The 22,309-nt window shown below is 49.3% G+C and overlaps 1 protein-coding gene across 6 annotated transcripts in view; it reads left to right on the top strand.

Annotated features, from left to right (window-relative positions):
* Positions 1–22,309, top strand: part of ZBBX (zinc finger B-box domain containing) — a 341,437-nt gene that overhangs the window by 66,690 nt on the left and 252,438 nt on the right. For 4 of the 6 annotated variants that reach the window (XM_075338563.1, XM_075338568.1, XM_075338567.1 and 1 more), the window contains exon 2: positions 21,939–22,045. In XM_075338563.1, the coding sequence (XP_075194678.1) occupies positions 21,981–22,045 (65 nt within the window). In that variant the 5' untranslated portion in view covers positions 21,939–21,980. Of the gene's footprint in view, positions 1–4,150; positions 4,285–15,805; positions 15,847–21,938; positions 22,046–22,309 lie in introns of all 6 variants that reach the window. The other 2 variants (XM_075338565.1, XM_075338564.1) reach the window with 2 other exon arrangements.

Genomic DNA, 22,309 nt, shown 5'->3' on the forward strand with positions numbered 1-22,309 from the left:
CAAATCGAAAGTGACGCACATCCGGCGTCGCTGTCGATATCGTAGTGTGTAAATCCTTTATGATACGATTAACGAGCGCAAAAGCGTAGTAATCGTATCATCGGTGTAGTGTCCGACATTTCTATAATGTAGCTGCAGTGACAGTACGATATTGTTCCTCGTTCCTGCGGCAGCACACATCGCTGTGTATGAAGCTGCAGCAGCGAGGAACATCTCCTACCTGCGTCACCGCAGCTCACGCCGGCTATGCGGAAGGACAGAGGTGGGCGGAATGTTTACGTCCCGCTCATCTCCGCCCTTCCGCTTCTATTGGCTGCCTGCCGTGTGACGTCGCTGTGACGCCGCACGACCCGCCCCCTTAGTAAGGAGGCGGTTCGCCAGCCAGAGCGACGTAGCAGGGCAGGTAAGTCCATGTGAAGCTGCCATAGCGATAATGTTCGCTACGGCAGCAATCACAAGATTATTATTGCTGCTGCGACGGGGGCGGGGACTATCACGCTCGATATCGCAAGCATCGGCTTGCGATGTCGTACTGTGCAAAGTACCCCTAAGAACATAGTCTGAAACGCGTTTCTTTGATTATGTTGTCCCCATGTAATATTTTTTTATTTTTTTTCTATCCTGTTCTACGTTTGTAATCCTTTTGTATAATAAACAAATGGTTTATGAAGACGCTGATTTGCTGGATCCTTCCTTCCTCCATTTGTTCCCTGCTGGCACATCCAGAATCCGCTGCAACAGACTTCATTGCTAACCGGTAAGCTGACTAAATCTCCATTAATCATGGCAAGAACCATACGTACTGTATTTCTAAGTTCAAAATAGGTAGGTAATTTTTGTGCAGGATATCCTGTTTTCTTTGTGTATATTTTATATTATTTAATGGATCAATAAAGCTATTTTCTTTTATTGAAAAATTTGGAGATTTGATTGCAGGAAAAGATTCCTATTTTTTTACATGTACTCTGTTATACTTCCAACTGGGATTCAGTGTTCGTGCACATCTTCAGATTTAAATCATGGTCGGGGTTGGCGCTATTTCTAAAGGAAAGCTGACATATTTATGATCCGCTTTGAAATTATATTTTTCACACAATATATGCATGAATAAAAAGCACCAACATTCTCATCAGTTAAAAAAAGACTAAATGAGCATCTTTGTGGCATACAGCTGTCTCTATATTTTCGGGTAGGTTCATAGGTATAGTTTCTTGGCGTTCATTTATAGAGGGTTAAGGATAATATATGTAATCCATCTTTCTAGGTGTCAAATGTTTAAATATGTGTTATATGTATAGGATATATACACCGTGTAATATATATATATATATATATATATATATATATATATATATATATATATATATATATATATATATATATATATATATATATATATATATATATAATATACACACACACACACACACATGGTATATACGTGTGTGTGTAATGTGCAGTGATGTGCATATTGTAGGTGTTTGTGAATGTGTACATGTAATGTGAATATGTGTGTGTGATACATAAGTGGGATATTAGGGTCACTGTCCTCCGCTGTTACATGTTAATTTCTATTCGGGGCCACACTAGGGTATAGCATCCGATCCGATATGTTAATGATACTCGACTCAAACTCTGCTATGAGCGAGAGCTGAGTGTCATTCACTGTAATCCAATTCTCTCACATGCAAGAGTCAAAGCACAAGTGTGGAGAAGTTGGAGAGCTGAATCTCTGCATCTTGTGGATTGCCTGTCTCTGTGTATGTCAGACGACATCTGTGTGCAGTCCGATGTTTCACTTGCACACATAGACCTGTATGGGTGAGCGTGATCCGAGAGACTCTACCAATAGCTATGCTGTGATTTTTTGCTCATGCTGAATCGGCATGAGAAAGAAATTGCAGATCATCTGTTAGATTTTCTCGCATTGCACTCGTCCGATTTAAACCATAATTTGAGCGAGCCCTAACTCTCATAAAAAGTGAGACCAGGGGAGTGCTGCTAAGAGCAGTTCTACTATTCATATGTGAGGCCGTATGGCACATTTTATAAAAATATTTTAGTGTAGGACAGCCTCAAATGAGATTTGCCGTGACGTGGCTAGGCAGCTCAAGAAATTGCAATTTTTTGCCAAAAATCTCTAAAAAATTTTTTATAATAAGTACAGTTTGGAATGTTTTGTGCTGAAGTGCACATTTGGTGCTGGCTTTTTGTTTTTCTCATAAAAATATATTGTAGCACAACTTCCATGGCAGTAGCCGAATAGTAGTCACTGTTGGGCTGGTTTCACACCTTAGTTTTTTTTCTCTTATGTGCTGAATCAATTTTTAGTCAGTCACTCAGTTTTTTCAATCCTTGTGGAGACCAATTTTGTTATACAAAAAAAAGGTAGAGCTTCTCCTATGAGCTACACAAGAAAAAACAGACATCTCTTAGAAGACATTCTTACTGGATCCTGGACTCCTATCAAGTATGATAAGCTAGCATGTCCATGAAAAATTCCAGGTTGCAAATTGCCCTATTGTAGACTCAGTGACCATATAACCAATGACAGGTCCTTTATCCAACTTTATTGGGATGCTTCCAATATATGTGATGACATAGATGCAGTGTGCACAGATCTTCAGTCACTATTCTAGTATATTCTATGACCTATTGTGTTAAATTTATATTTTTTTGTATTGTGGGAAGATGAACTTGAAATTAAAGGGTTATTCGTCAAAAAAATAAAGTTATTCCCAACCCACAGGATAGGAAATAACTTGCTGATTGCTGTAGTCTTAGGACACCTGCTATTCTTGATATCAAGGCCCAAGAAAACTCTGCAGGACTCTACAGGGCTCTGCTACATTGTTCTGAATGGAGCTGAGGGGACCATGAATGGAGTGGAGGTTGAGCATGCGCTATGCATTGTCCAGAAGCCTCATAGACAATGAATGGAGTGGAGATTGAGCATGCGTTCTGCATTCTCCCAAAGCTTCATAGACAATGAATGAATTGGAGGTTGAGCATGCGCTATGCATTCTGCGGAAGCCTCAGACAATGAATAGAGTGGAGGTTGAGCTTGCGCTCTGCATTCTCCCGAAGCTTCATAGACAATAAATGGAGTGAGGATTGAGCATGCACTATGCATTCTCCAGACGCCTCATAGATAATGAATGGAAAGGAGGTTGAGAATGCTCTAGGCATTCTCCAAAAGTCCCAGACAATGAATGGAGTGGAGATTGAGCATGCACTAGGCATTCTCCAGAAACCTCATAGGCAATGAATGGAGTGGAATTTAAGCATGCGCTCGGAATTCTCCAGAAGCCTCCTAGACAATGAATGGAGTGGAAGTTGAACATGTGCTAGACATTCTCCAGAAGCCTCATTGACTGAATCAAATTCAGGTTTAGCATGCGCTCGGAATTCTTCAGAAACCTCATAGGCAATGAATTCAAGACTGAATTAGGACTGTAGAGCCTCATTTTAGGGGTTTTAGATCTCAAATCTCCAGATCTGTGGGGGTTCTAGCAGTCATACCCCCAGCAATCAACCTGGAATGGATAAGGGATAACTTGCTTTTTTTGAATAACCCCTCAAGAGCATTTTCAAGCAGACAAGTATCAGTCGGCTGAGCTGCGGCTGGGGGTTTATTATACAGTATGATACAAGCTATTTTCAGCTCACCTTTCATGTGAGGACACAGCAGCTGTGAGATTCTTATGCATAAATGATTTACTGGCATTTTATTTCGCCTGCCTCAGTTCAGTATGATATATATCTTGTAATGTGACAGAATGAAAATCAGTTTTTGAATGCAGCCATGTCTGTACATACAGTGATCAATGATACACAGCAGGCTTAGCTTGTTTGCTTAGCTGATATTAATGAATTACGATTATAAATAGCATTTTGTGTTTCACATATAAAGCAGCCAATCTTTTATTGTGGTGGGTCAATAGCGGCTCTCCAAAATATAATATTACCATAGCGGCGGGGAATCTTAATATGCAGAGGTGTGATTTTGGCAGCTTTTCTAGGAACCAGTTATGCTAAGAAATGTTGTACCCTGTATTTAAGTGTCATAGACAAAGACTTTTGGAAATGTTCCCACTGCCGCATGGAATGGTCCAGATGCTAACTTGAAATCACTGATATTTATCTGTAGGTTTACCAAAGAAAAGTTTTAAAGATTTTTTTATCTGGGTCCTCCTTCCACCACAAGGATACCAGTCAGATCAGAGCAAGGCAACGTTGAATAACGCAGTCCAACTTTAAAGCACATACACTACTCACAAAAAGGTAGGGATAATTGTCTTTCGGTTAAAATTTCAGTATGATCATAAAATGCACTCTGACCTTTTCAGATGAAATTAATATGATCTCTAATCTTTTGACTGCACATGTCTAACTGTTCAATGTTTCAGTAGTTTTTGTACAACGTGCTGTTCTCTAACAAGGAGCTTAATGGCAAAATTCCCAACAGGTGTTTGATCCATGAATCGACCAATAAATCTTGGGGTTCAGTTAGAATTGGTATTTAAACAGTCCTCCTCATCATGCTGCTCACATTTTGACATCATGAGACCAAGACGACACCTAGCAATTGATCAATAGTACCTTGCTCCTCTTCAAGCAGGATATTTTCAGATAGAAGAGGCTACTGAGCTTAGAGTGTCGCTGAATGTCATCAGCAGGTTGCAACAGAGATACAATGAGACTGGAAGAGTCAAAAAAGGCATAGAAGTCGAAATCCTTTGGCCACATCTTACACAGATGACTGCTTCATTGTGAACAATGCCCATCGGAACCAGATTGTGAATGCCACATATATCCAGGCACATTTAAGGGAGGAGAGAGGCACTTAAGTGTCAAGTCAGACCATTTGAAACTATTTACATCAGCGTGGTCTCCATGCTAGATGATCTGCAAGGGTACCTGACCACACAACCAGGGACAGGCGTCATCGTCTTGCTGGAAAACGGACCAGTGGGCCTCAGGGCTATTCACTGATGAAAGTCAATTGACGTTGAGGGGAAATGATGGCCACTAACAATGTAGAAGACATGAAGGAGAGCACTATGTATCAGCCACTGTTGTCACCAGGTGAGCCTTTGGTGGTAGTGGTGTTACATAGCAGGCAGGTGTGTCTAGTCAATACAGAGTCAATACAGAGCTGCCCTACACTTCGTGAATGGTAGAGTGACAAAACCCTATTACTTGATTAACATAATTAATCCGATCATTGTGCCTCTGCATGAACAACACAGGCCTAATTTCATCTTCATGGTTGACAGTGCTCCAACTCATCGATCTTGCATCATTAGAGAATGGCTGTTGGAGACTGGTGTACCTCAAATGGAGTGGCCTGCACTTTCTCCAGACCTGAATCCCATAACAAACCTATGGGATTAGCTAAATCACCGTGTAGAGGCTTGTAACTCTGTTTCCCAAAGCTTCAATTATCTGAGGAACACCCTTCAAGAAGACTGGGATGCCATGCCTCAGCAGACAATAACTCGACTTGCGAAACGTCGTTGTCAAGCTGTATTTGATGCTCAAGACCACATGACAAGTAACTGAGACATTGACATTTCTTGGGTGTATACCCACTACTGTTGACTTTTGTTTCAGTAAATTGTTTGAGATGAGGACATCACCATTGCACGCTTCTCCATAAGTTCCCTACTTTCATGATAAAATATCACTGTAGCCTTAACTTTTTAGGTTTTTCATAAATTTCACCCGAAAGCCAGATATCCCTATCTTTTTGTGAGTAGTGTATGTTCCTTGCAGCAGAATCCACATCATCCTGAATCCTCCCTCTTTTTCACACTTCCAAGGTCGCTGTATTCATCCAAGGATGTTGTTATCAGTCCCACTGACATCATTAGTTCCATACCTGATCAATGCCAACAATACTGTCACTAGTTTCCCTTAAATACAACCAGACATAGAGCATCGCCGGCCAGTTAGCTTCCAATTAAGTTATTTGTATTTTACAAGGAGAAATTAATTCAAAACACAAAAATTATATGAAATACTGTACACGGCACGCCAACCCTGAGTTTCAGCTTCTTACTGGAGCCATCTCCAGTTGGAAGCTAATCTTTTAGCAGTGCTGCTGTGTATCTGGTTGTTTTTTTAGCCAAATTTATGACAGTATTTGCGACCATGATCGTATGTGGAACTATTGGTGTCGCGGGCGGGGAGGAGGGTGTCAGCACACTTCGCTCGCCCCCTTCTGCTCGGGTCCGGCGGCCGCTGCTCAGTGGTGGCTCGAGCCGTAGGCCGGATCCCGGGGGTTTCTTGAGCGACACTCCTCGCCCGTGAGTGAAAGGGGATTGTTGGTTGGGTGTGGGGGATTGTTATAGTTCGTGACGCCACCCACGGTTGTGGTGATTTCACCACCGCTGCTCAATTCGGGGGTCCCGGGGATGGTGATGCGGAGCAGCCAGGTGTTGTGTTGCCCCTCCGTGGGTAGGGGTTAGTGATCCCGGGGCCCGGGGGTGGAGAAGGAGGTGCGGGGCCTGGTGGGCGCAGGGACGCGGGGGCAGCGCTGTGCCTTGCGGCACTGTGGTACTCACTCAGCCTGAGACTTGGACACAGTTTGTACGGTAAACCAAACGGCTGGTAGGACGGTCCCGCAGACGGCTGCACCTGCACTCCCGGTAGTTGACGGTGATGTCCCTCTTCCTTGCACCTATGTTTGACTGATGGTAGCGGTGGATTCCCTCCGGTTACCCGCTCCCCGACTGCAATCTGGGCCAGAGGAGCTCTACACTTTGCCCGCAGGCGCTGGCCCTGAGAAACTGGTGCCTTGGCGGTGGCGGTGTCTCTCTGTAACGGTTGGACTGTTGCCTTCAATCGGGACTTAGTTGCTGGGGGATCTACGTCCCCTTCACTGACGGATTCGGCAAATTTGGCGACTCCTAGCCTTGCCAGGGTCCGATAGGCCCCTGCCCTGGTGCTGACTGTCCTTCGGAACACTGCTCCAGACCACCGGGCACACAGCCAACGGGGTCCTTCCAGGAACTTCCAAACGGTCCCCCTCCAGACAGTCACCGCCGTCGCTGACCTTGCTGTTCTGGCCCTACACAAAGCTGGGCCCTCAGGCTTTGCACCCTCTCTGCTCTGTCACCACTTCTTGCTTTCCTCCTTTTCCACTTTTCTTTCCTTCACTTTCACTTCTTTGTTGTTTACTCTAGCCCTCAGCTAGACTTCACTCTTCCCCTGCCCGGGGTTCTCTGCCTGGTACTTCCCGCCTCCAGAGCTGTGATCTCCTTGGTGGGCGGAGCCAACCGCCTGGCCCACCCCCTGGTGTGAATCATCAGCCTCTGGAGGAAGGCAACAAGGATTTCTGGTTAGCTGTGATGTGCCTACCTGGAGTGTGGGGTGTGGTGGTGTTGTGACCTGTGACCCCTGGCTTGCCCAGGGCGACACATTCCCCCTTAGCAAAATGCAGACCGTCCGCGGGCTGCCGTCCTACACCGGTTTTATTTTTCTGAAAAAGGGGTAACAAGGTTAAGCAAACATAAATAACATTTTTAATAACTTCTTCCCAAGACGGGAGGCACATTTCTTAAACGTTGCAACGGTTTACGGTTACGGTTTCCGCTCTCTCCCACCCAAGTAACCTGGCCCTGATGCTGCCCCTAAAACCCAGGCAGCACCCCTTGACCCACAGTCCAGCACACGGTACCCGAGCGGGATCTGTCCTTCCCTCCAGAGGGTAGCCACCGGTTCCTTTGGTGGCTGGGCCCTGGCCTGCTCTGCTCAGGGCCCTCCCTCCAACCTGCCTCTCCGGAGGCGGCATTGCGGAAAACGGTAACGGTAACCAACATATTTACAAGCCACTAACGTCTGTGGTTGCCCTGCAAGTTGACGGGCTTGTCCATGGATAGTTCCCATGCCATTTTAAACGGTCCCCACGGGGACAACGGTGCCGGCTCCAGCCGGTTGCAAATCACACAAACAAATCAGGTTACTGTTCGGTAATCATTTTCTTCATTGGCAGAACTTTCAAACTTTCAACTTTTCAAACAAACAACCACTCCTTCACATTTGCGGACCCCTTTTACTCATAGAACGGTCTCCCTGTACCTAAGTGGGGGTCTACCTAGGTTGGAACGGGTGGACCTTCGGGGCCCGGTGTCAGTGTTGCTAGACAGTGGGGTAGAGGGAACAATCGATTCCTCCTCCCTGCTATAGTGTGGAGCAGGCGGAGGTGTAGGGGGGCTGGGTGCAGGTTCATCCCTGGGCACTGGCACTGGTTCTGGCTCACGGTTAACCGCTTCCACTACTTCTTCATCCACGGGTTGTGGGAACAGTATTACTGGGAGTATCACCGCGCCGTTCTGTGTAGGCCAGTTTGCTGGGAAGTCACCCATTACAGTGTGGATTACCTCTGCTGCCTTCTCCACGGGTGGAGGAACCGGTACTTCAGCCTCTGCCTTCAACGCTGGGGGGCATTTTTTTAGATGGTCCCGGGAAACTGTGGCCAGGGTGCCCCCTTGGTCACGACTGATCTGGTAGGTCTTCCCATCTCCCCATTCTGTGGGTTGTATGACGTAAGGGACTTGCTCCCACTGATCATCCAGCTTGTGGGCTTTTCTCTTCCGTTTCAGCACCACATCTCCTGGCTGGAAAGGACCTGCGGGCGCCTTCTGATTGAACCGGTGCTCTTGCTGTTCTCGACTTCGACTGAGGTTTTTCTCCACATACTCCTGGATTTGCCGGTACTGTGCCCTCCTCCGACTTTCCCACTCTGCCGTTGAAGGGAGTGCTTCCGGGGCCTCCAATCCCATCTCCAGATCCACCGGCAGGCGGCCAGGCCGAGCCCTCATCAGATACGCTGGGGTGCACTTCGTCGAGCTGGAAGGGATATTATTGTACATGTCGACCAAGTCGGGCAACTTTTCCGGCCACATGTTCCGTTCTTCCAGCGGTAGCGTCTTGAGGAGCCCCAGGACCAAGTGGTTCATTTTCTCGCACATGCCGTTGGTTTGGGCGTGGTATGGAGTGGTCCGGATCTTCATGCAGCCGTACAGCTGACAGAATTCGTGAAACACTTCTGCTTCAAAAGCCGGGCCTTGGTCAGTCAGCACCTTCTCGGGGTACCCATGGGGTCGGCAAAAATAAGCCTGGAACGCTCGAGCAGCGGTTCGACCAGTCAGGTCCTTAACGGGGACTACCACCATAAATCTTGAGTAGTGGTCTACCATGGTCAATGCGTAGGTGTACCCACTTCGGCTAGGGGTGAGCTTGACATGGTCTAGGGCGACCAGCTCCAGCGGCTGATGGGTGACTATGGGATGTAACTGTGCCCTCTGGCTAGCCTCGTCCTTTCTCCTCAGCGTACAAGGACCGCACTCTCGGCACCAGGCTTCCACCGATTCACGCATCCCACTCCAATAGAACCGCTCCCTCAACAGCATCTCCAGCTTCTTCCACCCGAAGTGGCCAGCACCATCATGGTATGCCCGCAGGACAGTAGCGACATCAGCTTGAGGAACGACTAACTGGCATATTTTCTCATGGGTCTTCGGGTTGATCAGCTCACGGTACAGCCTCCCTTGGTGTAGGTAAAGCCGTTTCCGTTCTTTCCACAAGCGTTGGGCTTCGGCTGGAGCGGCAGGGTCTATTCCCATAGCACCTTGTTCCACCAGAGTCTTGACAAGGCGGACAGCTGGTGCTTGGTCCTGGGCGTCCTGCCACTCTTGACTGGGCCGCGCGTCCAGATCCACCCTTTGCTGACATACTTGTACCCTCTCAGTAGGCGGCTGGTGAAACGCAGGCAACTCGATCTCCTCGAGGTCGTCATCCTCGCACCCCTCTTCTGACAAATGGGGCATCCGGGAGAGTGCATCAGCATTTATGTTGACACGACCAGCTCGGTACTTTATGGTGAAATCATAGTTGGCTAGCCGGGCTACCCACCGCTGCTCCAGCGCGCCCAACTTGGCCGTGTTCAGGTGAGTCAGCGGATTGTTGTCCGTAAATGCGGTGAATTTTGCCGCCGCCAAGTAGTGGCGGAACCGCTCCGTGATAGCCCACACCAACGCCAATAGCTCGAGCTTGAAGGAGCTATAGTTCTCAGGGTTCCTTTCGGTCGGCCGGAGTTTTCGGCTGGCGTAGGCAATCACCTTCTCCTTTCCATCCTGGACCTGGGATAGGACCGCTCCTAGCCCCACGTTACTGGCGTCCGTGTGGAGGATGAACGGGCGCCCATAGTCAGGGTACGCCAGGACCTCTTCTCCGGTCAAGGCCGCCTTCAACTGGCAAAAGGACTCCTCATGCTTGTCCTCCCACGACAGTGGGGCTCCAATGGGTCTACCACCTTTGGTCTGTCCCACGAGGAGATCTTGCATGGGGGCAGCCATCTTCGTGTACCCCTTTATAAAGCGCCGATAGTACCCCACCAGACCCAGAAACTGCCTTACTTCCCTCACTGTAGTTGGCCTCGGCCAGCTCTGGATGGCAGTGATCTTCTCAGGGTCGGGGGCGACACCATCCGCACTCACCACATGCCCTAGATACTGCACCCTGGGTTTCAGCAGATGGCATTTTGAGGGCTTCAACTTCATCCCGAACTTGGCAAGGGACGCGAACACCTCGGCCAGGTGCTCCAGATGGGCTTCATACGTCTGGGAATAAACAATCACATCATCCAAATACAGCAGGACGGTCTCGAAGTTTAAATGTCCCAGACAGCACTCCATCAACCGTTGGAAGGTCCCGGGGGCATTGCACAGCCCAAACGGCATGCTATTAAATTCGCAGAGCCCCATCGGGGTGGTGAAGGCGGTCTTCTCCCGGTCCTCGGGGGCCACGGCCACTTGCCAGTATCCGCTGGTGAGGTCAAGGGTCGAGAAGTAGTTTGCAGTTCTCAGTGCAGCCAAAGACTCTTCAATACGAGGTAATGGATAGGCATCTTTATGGGTTATCTGATTGATCTTCCGGTAGTCCACACACATCCGCATGGTACCATCCTTCTTCTTAACCAGTACCAATGGAGCGGCCCAGGGACTACAGCTGTGCCGAATAACCCCTGCCTCCTTCATATCCCTCAACATATCCTTGGCACACTGGTAATGTGCAGGGGGAATAGGCCTTTACCTCTCTTTGATAGGGGGATGTTCACCTGTGGGAATGTGGTGTTGGACCCCCTTGATCTGCCCAAAGTCTAGGGGGTGCTTACTGAAAACCTGTTCGTACTCCTGCACCACCCGGTGTACCCCTGCCCTGTGATGTGTAGGGGTATCATCAGTGCCTACGTGTAGCTGCTGATGCCACTCCTTTGTCTCCCCCTGGGGTGGGGAAGTGCTGGTGGTAGGTGGAAGTGTGGATGGACTGGCTTCATGGATAGTGTGAGGGTCCAGGGTGAGCAGCTTGGCAATGGTGGCATACCGGGGAAGCCTGACTTCTTCCTCTCCACAGTTCAGCACTCTCACAGGCACTCTCCCCTTCTTCACATCCACCACCCCTCGGGCGGCCATCACAGTGGGCCAGTGCTCAGAAGGCATGGGCTTCATCATCGCAGGGTAGTCACGCCCCTGAGGCCCTACTGCTGCCCTACACCAGATCATCATCTCACTCCTAGGGGGCACAGTCAATGGAGCAACATCCATCACTCTTACTCCACCAATCTCCCCCCCGTTGAGCTTACATGCTGGCGGTACATCAGGGCTCGGATCTCACGCTGCACAGCCCTCTGCCGGCTCCCTGCTGCTGTGGCGGCTAGCTGTTGTAATAGAGTTAACACATCAGCCATGCAGTGCTCCATCACATTGGTTCCCAGCACTATTTTCGGGTTATGATCACTGGGCTCATTCATGATCACAATCATACCCTGGTGTTGCAGTTCGGCTTGCCCCACTGTCATAGCCACTTGTTTATACCCCACCTGGGTCAATGGGAGTCCATTAGCGGCAATCAATGTTATACTACTGTCTGGGGGCGCCAGTTCGTCTACGGCCCAATACCGCTGGTACAACGTGTACGGTATGGTAGTTACCTGTGATCCAGTGTCCAAGAGAGCCATCACTGGTATGCCGTCCACAGCCACGGGGATGATGGGGCGGGCCCCGATATATCGGTCCCGCCAGTCCGGGGGGCCACGATGTTCTACTCCTGAGGATTGGCCCGGGGCCCCAGGGGTTGCTCGTTTAACGGGCACTGTCGGTAGTAATGACCCGGCTTACGGCACTTGTAGCAGATTGGGGGTCTGCTCCGCGGGTTGTCGGCACTCCTCCGCTGCATCCAGGGAACGTCCTCGGGACTGTCAGCAAGCTGTATCTGCGCCGGAGGCTGAGGTCTGGTCAGAGGTTGTAGGGCAGCCAGGATTTTGGCAAGGTCTCCGTCCATGCGACGGACCTGGGCCACCAGTTCTTCCACTGTGCTGCTCGGGGCTGCAGGTGTTGGAGAGGTAGATTTGGCTGAGGCCGCCATAACGGGAGCCGTCTCGACGGGCCACGGGGCGGGTTCCAGAACTTCGGTTGTTGGAGGCTGTAGTGCTTTAATGGCCCGCTCCTTTAACACAGCAAAGTCCACATCAGGGTGTTCCAGGGCCCACAGCCGGAGTTGTTTACGATCCTCAGGGGACCTCATCCCCTGCGCAAATTGCTCCACTAACATCTTGTTGCTATCCGCCTCATTAATAGGGTTCACCCGCTTCAGCGTGCGGAGGGCGGTCTGCAGACGTAGAGCATAGTCCCGAATGCTATCCCCAGCTCGTTGCCGGCACTGGTAAAACTGCATCCTCAGCTCAGCTTCAGTCCGGGTCTCAAAGGCAGTCTGTAGCTTCTCAAAGATGGTGGCTACAGAGAGCCGGTCTCCCTCGGCCCAGGTCTCCGCTTCCTGCTCCGCCGCACCGGTTAACTGGCATAGCACTATCGCTGCACGTTGCTTATCAGTCAGGGGGTACAGCTCTAGCAATGGGTTAAGCTTTTTCCGGAAGGCCTGTAGGGCATCCGGTTTCCCGTCATACTGCGGTAGCCAGGCAGCTCCGGTCGCATAGGGCAAGGAAAACGGCATGACCTGAGCGAGCGTGGGGGCCACGGCACCTCCCGCCGGTACGGCCGGGACCTGGGCAGGTCCATTCCCATCCGCGGGTGCCGCTGCGGCTGCGACCACCGCTCCTCCAGCGGCTCCGTCGGGCGCAGACATCTTGTTTCCGTCCCCCTTAGCTCTTTTCGGCCCCTCCTCTCTCGGGGCGGGGTTTCGGCCTTCGCGCCTCTACTGCTCGAGAAGACGCTCGAGCGGGAACTTTTCGCGCCAAAGATGGCGGCTTCTGCAATTTTTCTGCCGGTTACCTCCGGCGGTAACAAGGCGCACCTCTACCAGACGGCAGAGCGGTAAGATCCTGTTCGTGACGCCAAGTTGTCGCGGGCGGGGAGGAGGGTGTCAGCACACTTCGCTCGCCCCCTTCTGCTCGGGTCCGGCGGCCGCTGCTCAGTGGTGGCTCGAGCCATAGGCCGGATCCCGGGGGTTTCTCGAGCGACACTCCTCGCCCGTGAGTGAAAGGGGATTGTTGGTTGGGTGTGGGGGATTGTTATAGTTCGTGACGCCACCCACGGTTGTGGTGATTTCACCACCGCTGCTCAATTCGGGGGTCCCGGGGATGGTGATGCGGAGCAGCCAGGTGTTGTGTTGCCCCTCCGTGGGTAGGGGTTGGTGATCCCGGGGCCCGGGGGTGGAGAAGGAGGTGCGGGGCCTGGTGGGCGCAGGGACGCGGGGGCAGCGCTGTGCCTTGCGGCACTGTGGTACTCACTCAGCCAGAGACTTGGACACAGTTTGTACGGTAAACCAAACGGCTGGTAGGACGGTCCCGCAGACGGCTGCACCTGCACTCCCGGTAGTTGACGGTGATGTCCCTCTTCCTTGCACCTATGTTTGACTGATGGTAGCGGTGGATTCCCTCCGGTTACCCGCTCCCCGACTGCAATCTGGGCCGGAGGAGCTCTACACTTTGCCCAAAGGCGCTGGCCCTGAGAAACTGGTGCCTTGGCGGTGGCGGTGTCTCTCTGTAACGGTTGGACTGTTGCCTTCAATCGGGACTTGGTTGCTGGGGGATCTACGTCCCCTTCACTGACGGATTCGGCAAATTTGGCGACTCCTAGCCTTGCCAGGGTCCGAGAGGCCCCTGCCCTGGTGCTGACTGTCCTTCGGAACACTGCTCCAGACCACCGGGCACACAGCCAACGGGGTCCTTCCAGGAACTTCCAAACGGTCCCCCTCCAGACAGTCACCGCCGTCGCTGACCTTGCTGTTCTGGCCCTACACAAAGCTGGGCCCTCAGGCTTTGCACCCTCTCTGCTCTGTCACCACTTCTTGCTTTCCTCCTTTTCCACTTTTCTTTCCTTCACTTTCACTTCTTTGTTGTTTACTCTAGCCCTCAGCTAGACTTCACTCTTCCCCTGCCCGGGGTTCTCTGCCTGGTACTTCCCGCCTCCAGAGCTGTGATCTCCTTGGTGGGCGGAGCCAACCGCCTGGCCCACCCCCTGGTGTGAATCATCAGCCTCTGGAGGAAGGCAACAAGGATTTCTGGTTAGCTGTGATGTGCCTACCTGGAGTGTGGGGTGTGGTGGTGTTGTGACCTGTGACCCCTGGCTTGCCCAGGGCGACACATTGGTCTCAGAAGGTCTGACAGCAGCATCTTTGGATGAATACACCGACACTGGGAGTGTGACGGAGAGAGGATTCCGGATGGTGTGGATTCTGCTCTGAAGATTGTAGCTGCGGTACAGTTGTATTTTATCTCCAAAATAAATCTTACTGACCCAGTCTTGAGCTTCATTCAGACTGCGGGTGATTTTTCATGTATTCAAAAATGGGCCGAAATTCACCAGTATATTTGATCGGATTTTCAACAGTGTTTGGTCAGTATCTCAGTCTTTACTATCAGTGATTTTTTTTTTTTTTTTTTACCTTCAAAAAAATAATGTTAATCACAAACAACAAATAGATTGTACACAGATGGCATCCATGTGCTGTCCGTGATTTTTCTTAGCAAATATTAGTATTTTCAATCCAGCGTTACACAAAAAAACCCACGTTCTTTGTGATTCTTGGATGTTAATTCTAATAATTACTTAGTATTTAAAGAGAACCTGTCATGTGATTCGTGCCACCCGGGCCACAGACAAAATCAGAATCAGACACTGGCCACATAATTATAGTTTTTTTAGTACTAGAAAACTGCAGGGTTTCAGAGGAAACATATTTTGATAAACCTGTCCTGGGACTATGTCTCGGATGATAGACAGGTCTCTGTGTTAATGTATGGAAAGTACTAGTCCATAGAGACACATAGTCTCTGGTCAGCTTTACAAGATACATGTTCTCTGAAACACTGCAGCATTTAAGAATAATATACACAGCTCCAAAAAACACAGGTAGACTGTGTGTCCCTCCTGGGGGAGATCTCATACGAGTTTGGAATCAGAAGATCACAATGCCTTAACGTTTGCAGGTCCATTACTGGTATTTAAATCACCTCTACTTGCTTGTAGTGCTGTAAGAGTTAAGCACTCTTTCCTGTCTGGCTGCTGTCTGTATTTTTAATCCCAGGGGCAGCTCTTTTGCTACCACTCCCCTTTGCTACATAAAGTCACATATTCTATCATCTGACGCCAATTGTAAAATCTGAATCCTCATTATTTGTATGTGGGCAACTTTGGAAGGAGCCTGGCTTTGGAAGTAGCTTTAGTTTTGTGTCATTTGCAGCTGTGCTGTTAGCTGCATTGTAGCTGCTTGGAGTGTTTTTGCTTTTTGGGTCTATTTCCCCTGTCTGATATCCTACCCTTGTGCTTCTTTATTGCAGAGGTGAGACTAGTACTCTCGTCGGCCTGCACACTAGCCATGGTGAGTTTAGGTCAGGGGTGGGGAACCTCCGGCCCGCGGGCCGTATACGGCCCGTGACGACTTTTTATGCGGCCCCCGGGCACATTCCCGGGGACCATTGTGCTTTGGTGGCAGCCGCGCTTTTCCCGGCTGCCGGCCCTTTAAATCCCACAGCCTGATGCCCTGTGGGTAGATGCTAGAATGTACGGGCTCTCTCCAGATCCTGACTTCCAGGACCTGACTGCAGCCCATACATTCTAGGCTTATCCCCGGCCTGTGTGCTCTGGTGGGCGGGTAAGCAGCAAGCTGCGATAAAGTCACACAGAAGAGCTGCAGCAGGTTTACCAGCCTCCCGAAACTGTGCTGTGTGTGTGTGTGACTCTCCCTCCCCCTCACTGCGAGTACTCAACCCATCGCTGCCCCCCCCCCCCCGCTCAGTGCTGTGTACACCCTCGTACTGTGTGTACCCCCCAATGCTGTATGTACCCCCCAATGCTGTGTGTACCCCCTCGTGCTGTGTACCCCCTCGTGCTGTGTACCCCCTCGTGCTGTATGTACCCCCCAATGCTGTGTGTACCCCCTTGTGCTGTATGTACCCCCTAGTGCAGTGTGTACCCCCTAGTACAGTGTGTACTCCCTAGTACAGTGAGTACCCCCTAATGCTGTGTGTACCCCCTAATGCTGTGTGTACCCCTTAATGCTGTGTGTACCCCTTAATGCTGTGTGTACCCCTTAATGCTGTGTGTACCCCCTCATGCTGTGTACCCCCTCATGCTGTGTACCCCCTCCTGCTGTGTACCCCCTCGTGCTGTGTGTACCCCCTCGTGCTGTGTGTACCCCCTCGTGCTGTGTGTACCCCCTCATGCTGTGTACCTCCTAGTACAGTGTGTACCCCCCAGTGCTGTGTACCCCCAGGTGCTGTGTGTACCCCCTAGTGCTGTGTGTACCCCCTAGTGCTGTGTACACCCCAGTGCTGTGTGTACCCCCTCGTGCTATGTGCCCCCTAGTGCAGTGTGTACCACCTAGTGCAGCGAGTACCCCCTAGTACAGTGAGTACCCCCTAATGCTGTGTGTACCCCTTAATGCTGTGTGTACCCCCTAATGCTGTGTACTCCTTAATGCTGTGTGTACCCCCTCGTGCTGTGTACCCCCTCGTGCTGTGTACCCCCTCGTGCTGTGTACCCCCTCGTGCTGTGTGTACCCCCTCATGCTGTGTACCTCCTAGTACAGTGTGTACCCCCCAGTGCTGTGTATCCCCAGGTGCTGTGTGTACCCCCTAGTGCTGTGTGTACCCCTTAATGCTGTGTACACCCCAGTGCTGTGTACCCCCTCAGCGCGGTGTAACCCCTCACTGCTGTCCGTGCCCCCCCTAGTGCTGTCTGTACCCCCTGGGTGATGTCTATGCCCCCCCACCAGTGCTGTCCGCACCACCTAATGCTGTCCATGCTGCCACCAGTGCTGTCCATGCCACGGTGAGTGCTGCCTGTGTCCCCCTTATGCTGTCCATGCTCCCCAGTGCTGTGTGCCACCCCTCAGTGCTCTTAACTCGCTACTGCTGTCTGTACCCTCCCACTGCTTTCTATGCTCCCCAGTCCGTGCTCTCCTATTGATGTCTATGTTCCCCCAGACCTGTCTGTCTCCCTAATGCTGCCACCCAGTGCAGTGCGTGCTGCCACCCAGTGCAGTGCGTGCTGCCACCCAGTGCAGTGCGTGCTGCCACCCAGTGCAGTGCGTGCTGCCACCCAGTGCGGTGCGTGTCCCCAGTCATGTCTGTGCCACCGCCAGGGCTGTCCATGCCCCCTACTGATGTATATGCCCCAGCCCCTCCTGTGATGTATATGCCCCAGCTCCTCCTGTGATGTATATGCCCCAGCCCCTCCTGTGATGTATATGCCCCAGCCCCTCCTGTGATGTATATGCCCCAGCCCCTCCTGTGATGTATATGCCCCAGCCCCTCCTGTGATGTATATGCCCCAGCCCCTTCTGTGATGTATATGCCCCAGCCCCTCCTGTGATGTATATGCCCCAGCCCCTCCTGTGATGTATATGCCCCAGCCCCTCCTGTGATGTATATGCCCCAGCCCCTCCTGTGATGTATATGCCCCAGCCCCTCCTGTGATGTGTACTCCCAGTGTCTCCTGTAATTTATGCGCCCTGGCCCCTCCTGTGATGTGTATGCCCCCAGCATCTCCAGACAGAGACAAACCTGGAAAAGCAGCTGTGAGAAACAAGATGATCAATATCACCGAACATTACAATCGCACCAAAGAGAAGCAGCTCCGGCCACCACAATAGGGGTGAGTTAATCGTTTGACCAAATATAGCAGGGTTATTTTTCAGGTTGATAATGTTGTGCGGCCCCCAAAGGTTAGTAGGAAATTCCAAATGGCCCCCGGCAGTAAAAAGGTTCCCCACCCCTGGTTTAGGTCAAGGGCTTAGGCACGCGATCGGCGACAGGGTGAAAGAACCCATTTAGGTACATCAGGGAGTGCAGAGTACAGCCTAAGGTGAGTGCAGGTAGTGACCCCGCTCAACCTCTCCCTAGACCCAGGACCCTCCGTTATATTGTGGCCCCTGTGTATCCTGTGTTGTGGCACCTGCTGGGGGTTTTCCTAGTAACTGGCAAAACACTGGTTTGGGCAGCATGAGTCAGATGTCGAGTACTCTTTAAATGATATTTCTTCAGCCTCTGAATATAAACAAGAATATTACATTCAGACAGTAAGCAGTGATTGTGCAAATTGTTCGGAACTGTAATAGTAAGTACAGAGAAAGTTGCACATCTTATCATTACAGCAAAAAAGCATAATGATAGGGCTCTTGGCTACTGAGGAAATTGTCTCTAATATTTCTGTACCTGAGACATGGAAATTAAATTATAGGCCTCCATTTGGGTAAGGAAGTTATGTGTATGATACCAACCTCTGTACAATATATTCCAACTTGAAATAAGTAGTAATTTAAGGAGAAACCTTTTAGGACTTGTGTACGTGGCTGTATTCAGCATCTTTATCACACAGGTTTCTAATATGAAACCTATAGAATTACAAGTGCAGCTATTACAAAGCAGGCTTTACTTTAGATATTTCCCAGAAGAACACCATGGTTAATTCTAGACACCATGTAAATCAGTAAAAATCAGTATGCATGTCATCTTAAGGAGGTGTTCTTCCCTAAAGGTATTACCTGTAAAGGGAAATAAGTTGTTACAGTGAGTCAGTGGTGTACCATGTGGGGGACCGGGAACAAGAGTTGCTGCCTTGGTGCAACATTTTTCAAGTACAAGATCTCTACAGCCTCAGCTCGCCAAACAAATAAATAGGTCCGAACGGATCAACTGGGTCAAACAGATTAGGTCAAACAGAAGTGAAACTCCAGCTGTTCATTTCCAAGTTAAAAATGGCTTCATTGAAGGGGTTGTCCGGTCTAAAATGATCAGTCTGCAGTCACTGTATGAGTCACTCTATGTGACTACAGACTTGTGAAACCTTTCATCTCTTGCACTGGGTACTGCGAAAGATTCTTAAGTGTCAATGCTGTGAACGGCGGTCACTATCCAATATGCATACACTCGGATAGGGGAGTATAAAAATGGGCAAAGAAAGCAGCAATGGCATTTATAGATAATGGGCTAGTACACAGCCCCATTTTGCGGATCTCCGGGTTAGCACTAATTTAAAGGTAACCAATCATCAGGATTTTAGTATATAAGCTAAAGCCAGTGCTATACTGGCACTATCAGGCTGCTTATCTACATACCATTAGCGGTCAGCTCGGATGTTTAGGCTTTCAAATCCAAGAAAGTAAACTTTAAAAAATCATCAGCTACTTGATTGGCATTTGCAACAGAGCAGATAATCTCTGGGTGGGTATTCATATGGATTCCCACCCCCCTGCCTGTTGTTCTTCATTCTTTGTTCTCTATGGTAAGTATTATACAAACGATTCACTTTGTTGAAGGACCTGTGTGAGGTCATACCCATGTGACCAGAAGGAGCAGGGTCTCAGCCAACAAAGCTGGATACCAGGTGACATGGGTATGACCTCACACAGGTCCTTCAACAAAGTGAATCGTTTGTATAATGCTTACCTTAGAAAACAGAGAGAGGGAGGAACAACAGGCAGGGGAGCGAGAATCCATATGAATACCCACCCAGAGATTATCTGCTCTGTTGCAAATGCCTATCAAGTAGCTGATGATTTTTTAAACTTTACTTTCTTGCATTTGAAAGCCTAACATCCGAGCTGACCACTACAGGTAGGTAGATAAGCAGCCTGATAGTGCCAGTATAGCCATGGCTTTACCTTATATACGAAAATCCTGGTGATTGGTTCCCTTTTAAACTGTATTGGTGATAACGGCCTATAAGACTGGTGCTGGCGGCGTAATGACATCACTGAATTGCACTGACTGTGCTAACCGGCACTGTGCGTACAATGTAACACTATTTGGGGAACTAGTATTGTTCTAATGGGGGCTCTCAGGAGGCATTGTTTTGGTTTAAAGAGGCATTTTGTTTTAAAGGGAATCTGACATTAGGATAACCCTCCTAAACTGTTTATATGGGCATGTAGGTCATAGAATCTAGAATAAAATAATACCTTGATTTCTGCAATCCAATTGTCTAATTCTTGAGAAATTTACATTTTTCTTAATATGTAAATGAGTAGGTAAAATATATGGGCCAGACACAGAATCTGCCTCCACAGCTAATTTTAACATTTAGACAAGGATAGTAGAGAGCAGCCATTACATGTCTCACACTGGTAATGCCCCCTTTTCATTTAAAATAAGCCCCTGAGGCAGATTCTCAGAGAAATTTAGGTCTGGCTCATAGATCTTAATAACTAATTTACATATTAAGAACACTGTAAATTTCTCTGGAATTATCAAGGTATCATTTTATTCAACTCTCTATAACCTACATGTCCCACCGGGTGTAGGAAGATACCCAGTGAGCGGCGTAATTCAAAGGGATAATCAGGGAAGAAGTACATCGGAAGGCTCTGGCCATAGGGAGAGGGAAGTGGGGTTACCTCCTAACACTCCCCTGAGTCTGATCCCTACACTCCCCAATGTCCCTAGACAGATCCTTCTTCCCATGCACCGTCATGTGCCAAGGCCTTTACTGGCCCTGAACTCACCCTAACTAGTGTGATAGCCAGTGAGACACTAGTCTCACTACTGCAATAAAACAACATGAGGAATGTTAGACAAACTGGTGGGGAAAGACACATCAAATAGCACTCACTGGCATCTCCAGCAGTAAACTTCATAGCTGCAACTGAAACGAACACCTCAGCTTCTGCAGAGACAGGCTCCTTCAAAGTGGTCTGTATAGAAGAGCTATAGCCAGCATGATGTGAAGTCAGGAGTGGGTAAATATAGTGGAAGGGAGTGATGATAAGATGCTGCAGCTGTGATTAAGGCTATGAGTAATCTCAGCCAGAAGGAAAAGGGTCCTTAACCCCTTCAGCATCAAATGAAAGTAAGTCTACTTCTATACAAGATAGCAGTCAAGTGGGCTCCACAGAGGATCTGTAATCAACTAAAACGCTGTGACCTTCTCATCCCAGACCCCCCAAGCAGGCCGTGACACACTTGTGACTACATGCCCATATAGACAGCTTAGGAGGGCTGATCCTGCTGACAGTTTGCCTTTAAGGAGGCATTTTTAACTTGGTTAGTGACACAATACTTCCCAGGCAACGTACTCAAGACCTGTGCATTGAGTTATAAGGACGCACCACACGGTGTGTATCCTTGTATACCTTCATGCACCCAAAAGGCTGGCCTGATATCCATTAGTGTACAATGTAGACACTGTTGTGATATTTTACCGTACTGTCATGAAGCTGTGAGAACGTTTATGCATATAGTGTATATGAATGCTTCATGCAGGTAACCTTTTTAAATTACCTCTTGCAATGCAAGTGTACAATCTGCCGCCTTCAGTATGTCAGCGCGTTACACAGTAGGATTGATGGGTAGAGATATTACCAGTCACTTGTGTGTCATACGTAACCATAAATCACACAGGGGAATAGATTTGAATACTGTTTTGTGTGAGTAGCCTACAGAGTTACAACTATTCTTCTATTCTTTTTGTCAGATTCCCTATTCAGACTCTAAAGAAGCGACTTGTGCAGCAAGTATGAGCGGTGATTTTGTTATAGTTCCTCCTGCAAAGAGTGGGAACACTGTCAGATTAAAAGCCCGGTGAGTACAATACCTCAGATGATATCCTGCCTACTGTGAGTGGATTTTAGTAAAATGAGGAGGTCTGACTATTCTATTAAACATTGAAGTATGTGAAAGGTTACATGGGGCACCATAAGAGAATGTATTATGCGGGCTGGGTAAGGCTGGAATCACACATGCACTTTTTAGTGCAGCTTAGTGTGGATTTAGGAGTGCAAAAGTAATGGAGAATATGAGAGGACTTCTGGAAAGATTCACTCTTGGCTGTTTATCAAAAACTGC

This window comes from Anomaloglossus baeobatrachus, chromosome 3, assembly GCF_048569485.1.
Source record: "Anomaloglossus baeobatrachus isolate aAnoBae1 chromosome 3, aAnoBae1.hap1, whole genome shotgun sequence".
Classification (NCBI taxonomy): domain Eukaryota; kingdom Metazoa; phylum Chordata; class Amphibia; order Anura; family Aromobatidae; genus Anomaloglossus; species Anomaloglossus baeobatrachus.